Raw genomic sequence first — 12,247 nt, forward strand, 5'->3', positions numbered from 1 at the left:
TTCAAATCCCTTACGAACTCAAAGCCGAAAGAACCCAAACAACAACAGCAATTAATAATTTAACTTTTTAAAACCTGGTCCTGATGGAATATGGAATCCCCCTGGCACGCGTTACTCAAATATATATATACTACCCATGCATGTTGGGAGAGAGAGAGATACATACATGTGCGTGCTTTCTTTGATCATCATCGTCAATATTCATCATGAGTCGTTTCTTCTCATCCTTTGTGGGAATTAATTCAGCAATGACTATTGTCAAGATAATACTCCTACTCGGTCTGCTGCTGCCACTTTCATTCACCTCTCCAGCAGATGACGCAAAAGATGAAGCCATAGGCCGCCTCCTCTGCCATCCCGATCCCACAAAAACCGATGAATTCCCCGGCGTAATACGGTTCCCGATCCCTCACGATTCCGATTCGATCCCTCTAGAGTTTCGTGCTTTGGTGGGGACCGAATTTGCCCGTCCAGAGGATCACCTATACCCCACCGTTCGCTTTTGCCGGGTCTCCATCCTCGTTATCAATCGAACATCACCATTCTCGCCTTTTCGAAACCACCCAGTCGACAATGAAGTTCATCAGTTTCTAGGGTATCCGTATATTTCAGCAGAACAACTCTTTGATGACTCTTTTCCAGTAATTCAGGTACGTGTCCGGCCTAAAGTCAGATCTCCTGATTTCCCAAAGGTGGTTCCTATATATAACAACGTCTTGGAAGTCTTTCGGAGGGGAAAATTCTGCATAACATCAGAATTTGATATGGGAAAAAAACTTTTCTTAATTGATTCTATTATGATTGTTAATGGTAATGGTAATGGTATTTTGATTATGATTCATAGTACGTAGTAGTAGTCGTTTTTTGTATCCAAATTATATTGGTTGGTTCTTTCTTAATTAGTGTTTAGTTAGGGTAAATTCACTTACTGCGTAATATATCCCTGGGTGACTGAGTATATATAGATGTACCTTACTGCTTGTATTATAGGGATGCTAACGATGTCTCTGTTTCCTGCGCAGTCTGTCCAACTCGAATCCATAGACTATCACCAAGTTGGTGGATTGAAAGGCTGGACCATGAACTTGAATTCTACGGAGTGGGCCGCTAACGAACAGTTTATGGTTGGAGACTCTCTAAGTACGTAATTCATTAACTTTACCTTCTTAGTTATATATATATATATATATATATATATATATATATATATATATATATATATATATATATATATATATATTTATTGTGAAGATTCTTAATTATATATCAGTTATCATTTATGCAATCATTCTAACAGAATTCTCCTATGCTCTTAATTTTCTGGGACTTTTGCAGTGTTTGTTTACAACATAAATCATTACGACGTGTTAGAGGTAGGTCGAAGTGGTTACGATTCTTGCGATGACAAAAATTTGCTTATGAACGTGACAGAAGACGCGAACAATATTTTTAAACTAACCGAAGCTAAATCTTACTACTTTATAAGTAGTAGAGATCGTTGCCTTCAAGGTCTTAAGATGGCGATCAATGTGAATACGCTTCCTCCTCCTCCACCTCCAACTCCACAGACGGAGTACTCATCTGCAAACACATGCATCCTAAACATGATCTTGACTTCACTCCTGATTCTGTGGGCTGGGGTCTTCAACTGATCAGTGCTGCTTGGTGCAGTAGGTTTGGTCGATCAATCCTTCTTTTCAGTGGAAGAACATCTTTTCTTTTTCTTTCTTATGCTCCCAGTTATGTTGTTTTTTTTTTTTTGCTCGGCCTCCCAGTTATGTTGTTGGGGAGCCACATCCATAATTTCTTGGTTTTTAATTTATGCAAGTACACAATTTTGGTTATTTTTGTTTGTAATATCTATGCATGCCCACTCCGGTTCATCCTATATAAGCTTGTATTATTAGTTTCTTTTTGTTCATTCCAATGCTTGTATTATGTGTTTAATATATTTGGCTCATCTTAATTCCCTTTTTTATCCCCAAAGAAACTTTTCATTACCATAAATGATAAAAGGATGGAATTCGAAAGCATAAGAAGGGAATCACATGACAGAGATTCGAAAAGTAAACATGGAGAGGGACGTTCCACAATCGCTTTTGAAAAAAGATGTACAAATTGACGTACACTTGGATATGTTCATAGCATTTTTGTTTATAGGATGGCACACTACGTACATATAAATAAATAAAAAAGCCTATTTTAGACAGGAAAAGATTGATTATACTAGTGTAATCACTACTTTTGCTGCTAAAAATGCAATTAAGAAGAGTGATACTTTCATTTTCTCGTATTGATCACTACCCTTCGATAATTAACAAAAATTTAATCGTGTGTGATATATGTACTTAAATTTCTGATACGTTTTCAGTTTTTAGAACCTTTGTTATTTCTTTAAATTTAGTTTTTACTACAACTCCCTCTCCTGATCAACACTTTATTTTTCTCTCCTAAAATTGCGTCAATAAATAGGAATTGGCACTTCTTTGAATACTGTTCTGAATACTGCTTTATGGGCATCACGTAGCATCTTTACTATTGGAACTTTGGAAGGGTACACTTCATAGACAGCCTCAGTTCCTTCCTATGTGGAAGTATCAAGACTGAATATGTTTAGCATCTTCATCCATCTAAGATAGTTCATATTTCCATTTGATGGAGAACTTTACCCTTCCTTTTCTTTATTGCCATGCTTATTTCGTAGTTGTTATGTCATACCATGGAGTCCTGTCTTTAACAACGACATTTTGTAGACACTTTTTTGCAATGTGCGTAGCATGTCGTCTTGTGCTCATTGCTTAGTGTTGTGCTCATTGGTTGGAGTATGCGTTGGATAACTATTGGTGGGAGCTCATTTTTTCCAGTGAGTTAGAGAAAACCAAATGACATTATTTAGATTTGGCGATCCTAAGGCGAATTTCATGATCTGTTTTTTTTAATGATTTTAATTGCATTTAGATTTTATGTGATGCCCGTTTGCTTTGTTCTGAGCTCTTAGAGGAATGGCTGGATAAGACAGAAACATTGCCTTAGGATGTAGTACTTCTCTGAGATACAAGATTGCAGAAGTAGTGCAATTCGTTAACAACCTTGGCAGTAATCCCAGAATTGAATTCTGCTACTTTGTAAAGGACTAGAGAAATGTACCAAAGCCTGACAGCGAAGATGCTTTAATTTTCATAAAGCCCAAAAATATTAATTATACTCGGACAATTAACCATTTTGATCAAATTTGTTATTAACTTGCAGACATAGGAGCAGACAATGGGAAAAACATCTCAAGGAGTGCAATGTCTTTTAAAGCCATATTCAATCGCACACTATCAACAGTTAAGAGGTGCCTGGAATTTTTCTGTGGTACCTTTGAGGATGATGGCAATATAAACCTGCAAACAGAGTCACTCAATCTATGGACAGCAGAACACACCTATCATATACGGCCATGCGTGCGCCACCTCACAGAAAATGCTGTGTATTTAGAATAGGAAAGACGAAAAACTACGTTGGAAGTAAGGTGAATATCTTGCTAGTTTTTTATTATCGGCCTGCTTCATTACTCTTATTCCAAACAACCATCCAAAATACTCCATGCTAGCATTGGAATCTCGCAAAATTCCAACTCATTCTGGCAAATTAAATTTGGCTGTTGCGAGTCTTAACTTTAACTGATAAAGAATCACAATTAAAAAGCTGAAATTATCATCTTCGCATTAAATGGCATCCCAAGATCGAAAGAAAAGATTCAGTTAAATTCATAATCATCGTATATTTGTATCACATGCCGCGGTACAGATACAACGGTTTTCCGGTATGCCACTTTTAGCTTCATAACTTGAAAGACTCTGTCCATTATGGGAAAAAGTTATCGCAAGATAGCTTAGGCCTAACCCCACAATTAGCAAAGTAGTTATGAAACCAAAGAATGGAGAAAGGAAATATATATATATATATATATATATATATATATATATATATATTGTTCAATGAACCCAGAAGATCTATTAACAGTTAAAAAGGCTCACATACGGCTTAGATAAGACCATAATTACACCTAACTTTTGTTGGAATACTTGCTTAATAATGATATTTGAATAGTTAATGGCACTACGTAAAAAACTACCACAAAAATAAAAATAAAAAAAGAGTTTAAAAGTTAGGAGAGAATTGGCATGTGAGTATCAGGAGCCAGCCCTCGTTGCACTTTCCTTTACGGTCTATAGACTCTCATATGTAATACACCATATATTATTCGTCTCCTAAAAACAAAGGATAGCTCTTGTACATGTTTCTCCCATCATATTTTTTTTTCCGGCAAACATCCCATTATATCAAACAAGAAAGAACATCCATACTTATCTGTACAAACAAGACCATACTCATAAAACCCTAGCTAACACAACCCAACAATGAAACATAAGCATGCCCTCAATGCCGACCCAACCAAATTAAACAAAAGCCAAAAGAAACATAAGCAAATCCTGATGCAGGGAAGCGTGTTTGAAAAAGGAGATCAGGCGACAAGATTGCGACAACTCTTCCTTAAACCTGTTTAGTCTAAGAATATCTAAAAATAAAGGCAACAACAATTGATTGATTCACACAAAATACTCAAAAGTTGGCATAAAAGAGAACGTTCTTTATAATTTCTTTAATTATAAAAAAAACTGAATAGCCCTAAGGCTTTCAACTCACTTTATAGTAGGAGAAACCCTACACACTAGGAAATAAAGAAAAAGGAAACTATCAAAATTGGAATCAAGTCTTCTTGATCAAATAATTCTTAAAATGAAACTAAATAAACTAAATTGAAAAACTAAGTATTGTAAACACTTATTTCTATAATTGCAAGATTCCTAACAAAAAATAACTAAAACAAAAATAAAGAATTTTATACTTTTTAAAATAGTATAATCTTTTCATTCTGTATCATTCTCCCGGGCTTGAGAAAACTTGTCCTCAAGTTTTGATTGCTTCAAATAATCTTGCTCGTCGAAATTTGTCTGAATCAATCTTATATTTTAAGTTGATCTTCTTGAATCTAAATTTCAAATAATCTTCAAAAAATGAGAGGAGCAATTTCCTTCCAAATATGCACAAGGTGTGGAATCCAATGAATCTTACTTACAAGATCTTCAATAGGCTCCCAAAATGGATCCACATACTAAAAATTTTGACCATCTTCAACACAATTTATTCTGAAGACAGATTTTATAAAACTGCCGAGTACTTCTAATAATGGCAACAAATTTATATTTTACAACAAGGAACTTGGATCCTCTTTTTTCTTAGGAACTATCTCATACCTTTCATCAACGAATGGCTCTTCATCATAAATTGGCGGTTTACTCCAATCGACAATTGGATTTGGAATAACTTTGGATGTGAAAGGCCAACAAACTGTAGCCTCCTCCATGAAGCACAACTCCAGTGGGTAGTAGTGAGGTTGATAATCAATGATCAAGGTGGCCCTCTTGACCAACGCTTCATGCATATCCTTAATCCGTTGAAACCATACCTCTAGTTGTGCACCCCGTGCAGCCTCATCACATTCGTTCACATCTTTGGCAACAGCATAACGACAATCATGAACTCCTTGTCGCGCCATGATCCGGAATCGAGCACAAGCTCTGATACCAACTGATGCAGGAAAGCGTGTTTGAAAAAGGAGATCAGCCCACAAGATTGCGACAACTCTTCCTTAAACCTGTTTAATCTGAGAATACCCAGGAATAAAGGCAACAACAATTGGTTGATTCATATAGAATACCCAAAAGTTGGCATAAAAGAGAATACTCTTTATAATTTCTTTAATCATCAAAAAATTGAATAGACCTAAGGCTTGCAACTCAATTTATAGTAGGAGAAACTCTACACACTAGGAAATAAAGAAAAAGGAAACTACCAAAATTGAAATCGAGTCTTCTTGATCAAATAATTCTTAAAAGGAAACTAAATAAACTACATTGAAAAACTAAATAATGTAGACACTTATTTCAATAATTGCAAGATTCCTAACAAAATAACTAAAACAAAAATAAGAAACTTATATTCTTTTTTTAAATAATATAATCTTTTCATTCTGCATCATATCCCCTTAACGCCGAAGACACAATCAACTAAACCTGTAAAACAAGGATTAGGAACACCAGGCAAAGATGAATCAACATAAAACATGGTCTTGAGGGATCCGATAAGTATGCGGGTCACCACAGATGTCTTCAATAACCCTTTCTCATTTATGCTTCCTCCGAGTGGGGTTTTCTGCAGCCTTGTCACTATGGCCACCAGTTTTGCCACAGTCTATCTTTTTCCTTTTTCGATTGCCGGGATGCTTAACAGTTGGAGGGCCATAACCCTTCAGTCGATATCGCCACAAAGCCATAATCCTCCTAGACCTCAAATTCTAAGGTCCACCGGCAGTGTCCTGAAGAACTTCCCCAACCTGATCAGAAGAGTAATCCTCAAAGCTAAGATGATGAGGTTCAGGTATTGGAGAAGCAGACAAACAAATAGACAGGGAAAGTTGATCATCCTGCATCCGGAGCTAGACAGGAAAGGTGATCATCCTCCATCTGGGAAGGCATAGGAGGGTATGACACATCAACCATTGGAAGACAACAACCATCGAAGTGGATCATCTTGCATATGGGTTTCGGGAGTGCCAAGAGAATTAACCACAGGAGAGTGCTCCTTCACCTTAACTTCAACAACCGAGAGACTCGGCATATGGAAGAACTGGAACTTCCTCCCCATACACTATTCCCAAAAATAGTTGCCATTAAAAGAAAATATAGAGCAGCCACCAAACAAAGGAACAGGATGCACAAGGACCGATAACCGGCCGGGATCACAAATTGGAAATTCGAGGCTACCAAGACTGTCCAAGCTACTAAACAAAGTACTCAGAAGGATCCACTGAACAAAAAAAACAAACCAAAACCCCTTAACTTATGCATACCCGTAAAAACGTGAATCAGGCTCTCAGTATTCTGCTCTGGGTCGTAGTATCAATTTTCCAAACATCAAACAACTTGCCGCACGAAACCCATTTAATCCAACATCGCTGTGCATTTTGCAGGAACGTAGACGAACACGAACTTGAAATATAAGCACAGAAACATGTACCTCTGTTAGAGACGATCTCAGAGCTCCCTTCCCAGTCACTGTCCGACCACAATCGGAGCTACTGAACAAAAGCCCAAAGCGAACACCCCAGCTCCTCCTCTGGGCCGGGGCAACAGCACGAGAGCGAAATCTAACCACAGGACCACGTTCCTCTGGCCAAGACGATCGCAAAACCCCTTGAAGTAGCCGTACACGCGTCAGTCAAGGAAGTTTCTCGAGTCTAGAGAGAGAAAGAGTCCAGAGATAGCGTTGTTTCTCCAATCGTTAATGTCAAGTGACATGAACACATCGATAGTAACAACAGAACAACCATTATTCAACGGTCACATAACACAAGTAAACACATCGATAAGTTAGCCCTGAAGTTGTAAAAAACAGAACAACCATTATTCAACAGTCACATAACACAAGTAAGCACGATTAATCTATGTAGGCATCCACCCCAAAAAAGACAAGCAAGATAACGGCATCCTTCTTTACTTCACGAAAACACATCCACAACAATTATAGCTTAATATATACACTGAAGTGGAAGAATATATGCACCCACAAACCTGTTTAAAAAAACTGAAGTACTTTGGACCTCAAAAAAAGTTGATCATACAAAAGATTTAGACATCTTCTAAAGCTAAAGTGGATAACAATTAATAGAACCTCAGTAAAAACAGATTAACACGAGAAAGAACAAATGAATGAACCATTTGAGCTCATCAACCAAGAAGGATCAATGAAATCATGCTGATCAAAGCTACTCCTATAAGAGCACTAAACAAAACATGCAATTCTTCTGGACACTGAAATGCAAGCATATGGAATCATGCATGGCGGTGAGATCTCTGGGTTAATCCACAATCGATCTCAAAAAGGCAGGAATGAGGATGAGGATGGAGATGTTAAAACAGCAACATCATCTGCTAGTATGATATGGAAGCTTTAAAGTACCTGCCCAAGAAGAATTACGTTCAACTCACTCATTGACTGTTTTTTTTTTTTCAATAGCATGTACTTGAATTCACAAGTAGCAAGATTTAAAAACCCTCAAAAGCAGCTTCCATATGGAATGATACAAAATTACTGAACACAAAGACAACATAAGATGGAATAGGTCACATCTATTTCCACACACACACACACACAAAAAAAAAAAAAATTACGACCCGCCAACAAACAATCCAGTTCAGAACTAAATTGTTCAACCATTTGACTCTTCTTTAAGTGCTCCATCAGAAAAAGGTGCATTAGATGGTCACAATGCCTTAATAACAATGCGGATACATGTGATAGACATTGAAACTCATCCTAGAATAAAGATAAGAATCACCAATCTCGTAACGAAGCTGTAGGGAGGTATTCCCGAGCAGGTACATTTAGTTATCGAACACGTGATGTCTAGGAACACGTGGTAAATACGACTAGACTTACCGCCGAGTAGTTCGGTGAACAGCGATATGGACCAGTGATATGAGAAGTCATGGCTATAAATAGACTGTTCGGTTATGATACAGCCGAACAGATGATGTAAAGAACCTAGCACGTGATACGAGTGATCACGGGTTGAAAGCAATGCAATCGATATCCGAATAAATGGTACGTGGGACCATAGTTTGAATATAGACAGGACAGTCATCATGCTAAACAAGTGTTCGGCAATATGGACCAGTGACATGAGAAGTCAATGGTCCAGGAAGGTTGTACGGGCTCAAGGACCAGTTACATGTGAGTTAACTGGTCCAAGACGTCTGTTCGGCTATGAGACGGCCGAACAAAGATGGAACTCCAATCGAGAGTAGGAGCAGAGAGAATACTCTGGAAGATTCCAGAATAGTCATGTCTCATATAGGGATAAAGATCCCAAGAATATAGGATCTGAGAAAGATACCCAACGAGTATGGGATGTTCGGCTCTTAAAGGAAAAGAATCCTAAAAGGACTCTTTTCCATAAACTGATAAAGGAAACGAGACTCCTTGATATCCTGGGTTTCCTATACGAGTTAGGAATCCTATGGCAATAAGGATGCTTGGACAGCAAGCATCCATAAATCTATAAATATGAGGAAAACCTAGAGGTGAGAGGTACGCAATACGTTGCATTATTATTGCTTTCCTACTGATAATTAGGGTTTAATTGCTAGTACGTGATACTAACAAAGGCATCGGAGGGCCTTTGCCACGAGAGGCAAAGGTGCACTCACCCCCTGTCTATTTTGCAGATTAGGGTTCAGACGTCGAGCTAGGGTTCCGGTGAAGAGGCACGAATAAGCCGTAGCAATCCAGTTGATAAGAAGCATCAATTGTTTTCATCCCCCTACAATTGGCGCCGTCTGTGGGAAACGAAAGAATTCCCTTTTGAAATACGACCATGGTGGAAGTAACTCCAGCAACGCCGCATGAACTAAAAGATGTGTTAGATGAGGGAAGGGACAAATCACCACCTGGGGCTCCGAGAAAGCCCCAGGGTGGGCACAGAAGGAACACGAGTAAGGACCGCCCCCTTACCGTGCATCATAACTCCAAAAATAGAGGAGATGGAGAGACGGCTTCGAGATCCACGAGAAGGAGTAAATCCCATCAAAGGGATGAATCGATCGCGCACTCCAGGAGTGTGCACCATAGTGACGACGTTCTTGATAGGAAGAGGCAAGAAGTCGAGGAGTATGCTCGTCTGATTAAAAAACGAGAGCATGAGATCAGAGAATTGGAAAGAATTAGGGATCATCCGGAGGATTCTGGCCTGTCTCGAAGAAATTCTAGAGGCAATAGGTATGCTGTGGTACCATACAGAAAAGCTCCTTCACGAGGAAGAAGGAGCAGAAGCGGGAGCAGAAGTCCTGTTAGAGGGCGTCATGAAGTTTCTCCACGAAAAAGGGGAAGAAAAAGTAGAAGCCGAACACCGGAGAGAAGGACTTCTTCACGAAAAAGGAAGAGCAGAGACCGGAGTTCTACCCCCGAGGAAGAGGACACAAGAAAGCATCATCGAGACAAGTACGAGAGACCTGATGCTGATTGGGTCAAGACCTCGGCCCATAAGTCAAAGGAGCAAGAGGATGGGACAGTAACTGCACGAGAAGCAGCACGCAAGGCCCTGAGTAATATTGCAGCCTCCCCCTTTACAAGGAGGCTACAAGAAGCAAGGTTGCCGAGCAGAGTGAAGCACGGTGCATTCGTACTTTACGAGACAAATACGGATCCCGTAGCTCACATACAACATTACCAACAGGCCATGTTTATGCATGAGGGGGATGATTCCATCTTGTGCAAGATGTTTCCCTCCAGTCTTGGCAAGGTGGCTTTATCCTGGTTTCATAAGTTGGCCCCACGATCCATACGAGGATGGAGGCAGTTGGCGGAGGAATTCACTGCTCGGTTTTTAACAAGCAGAAAGGCCCCAAAGACTTTTGAGAGTCTTTCTACCATGAAGCAGGAGGAGAACGAGCAGATCAGGGATTATGCAAAGAAGTACTGGGAAACTTTCAACGAGATTGAAAGTTGCAGTGAAGAGTATGCAATTGCTACGTTCAAAACTGGTTTGCCTGTTCGGGGAGAGCTGCGCCGTTCATTGAATAAACATCCAGTAGCCACCTTGGCTAAATTGATGGAACGGATAGAGCAACACGCCAGAATGGAGGATGACATACTCCGTGAGGATGGCAGGACGGTTGCCGAACAGCAGAAGACACCTGCCAAAAAGGTGGATAAGCCTGAACCCAAGTCTTACAAAGACAGAAGGGAGTACGGACAGGCTAAGAAAGAGCCATACAAAGACAAGCAAGCTCCTGACCCCAAGTCCTTCTTCTCTATCACTACGGTTTGGAAGGAGCCAATATACAGGATTCTTTATCGAATAAAGAATCAGCCATATTTTAAATGGCCCCCAAGTCTAGGTGGAGATAAAGATGCAAAACATGCTACGAATCAGCACTGCAGTTATCACAAGGATTGGGGCCATATGACCGAGGATTGTGAGGTATACAAGAGGCACCTTGATGATTTGGTCTCTCGAGGCTATCTCAAGGAGTTTATCCAGGAGGACCCTAAAGAGAAAGGGAAGGTCATGGAACTGGGTTACGAGCAACACCCTAAAGGCGTGATCCATATGATACATGGGTTGGCTGCACCTTATACGAGGAGTGAGGTGAGGCTGTTGCAAAGACAGGTCAAGCATGATTAGCACGTGATGCGGTTGGGAAACAAGAGAGGGCGAGAGACTAATGCATGCAACGAGAGCATGGCATTCAGTGACGATGACTTGGCGGAGGTCCAAATACCCCACAATGATGCATTGGTCGTAACCCTACGAGTTGGGGAATACGACATCGAAAGAATTCTAGTGGACTCGGGGAGCTGTACAGAGGTGTTGTACTATGATGCATTCAAGAAGCTGGGCCTGGCCCAATCGGACTTGGAACAATCAACAACACCTTTAATTGGGTTCGGTGCAGGAGCAGTTTGGCCCCTGGGAAGGGTGACTCTACCTGTTCGGGCTGGATCAGTAGTGTTAAGAACAGACTTTTTGGTAGTCGATGTCCCATTTTCCTATAACGCGATTATAGGGAGGACGTGGTTGCACAAAATGAGAGCAGTCTCCTCGACTTATCACCAGATGGTGAAATTTCCAGGATCAAATGGGATTGAAGTCCTTAAAGGAAACCAGAAGGTGGCACAGCAATGCTTGATTTCCATCATCAAAACAGCCTCGAAGGTCCACCATGTTCACACACTAGAAGTACCAGATCAACCAATCATCGAGGATGTTGGGAGAAGCCCGGCTGAAAAAGTGGTTGAGGGCCTGGAGAAGATTCAGATCAACGAGATTGATCCTGAAAGATATTTTTTGATTGGGAAATCATTATCAGCAAACGAAAAGGCTGAGTCAATAAGATTTCTAAAGGAATATATTGATGTTTTTGCATGGGTGCCAGAGGAAATGCCCGGGGTGGATGCAGACGTGATCTGTCATCATTTAAACATTGACCCTCAACACAAGCCGATCATTCAGAAAAAACGAAGGGCTGCCGCGCAGCATGTAGATGCAGTGATTGAAGAGGTCGATCGTTTATTAGAGGCCAAGGCAATACGTGAAGTCTATTACCCAGAGTGGTTATCCAACACTGTTGTGGTAAAG

General features: G+C 40.0%; 1 protein-coding gene across 1 annotated transcript; it reads left to right on the forward strand.

Annotated features, from left to right (window-relative positions):
• Positions 1-202: 202 nt before the first annotated feature.
• Positions 203-1,744, forward strand: LOC131320381 (uncharacterized). Its single transcript, XM_058351081.1, has 3 exons — positions 203-650; positions 1,023-1,140; positions 1,336-1,744. Exons 1-3 carry the CDS (start codon positions 207-209, stop codon positions 1,650-1,652), a joined length of 879 nt encoding a protein of 292 aa, XP_058207064.1. The 5' UTR covers positions 203-206; the 3' UTR covers positions 1,653-1,744.
• The last annotated feature ends 10,503 nt before the right edge of the window (positions 1,745-12,247 follow it).

This window comes from Rhododendron vialii, chromosome 3a (assembly GCF_030253575.1).
Source record: "Rhododendron vialii isolate Sample 1 chromosome 3a, ASM3025357v1".
NCBI lineage: Eukaryota > Viridiplantae > Streptophyta > Magnoliopsida > Ericales > Ericaceae > Rhododendron > Rhododendron vialii.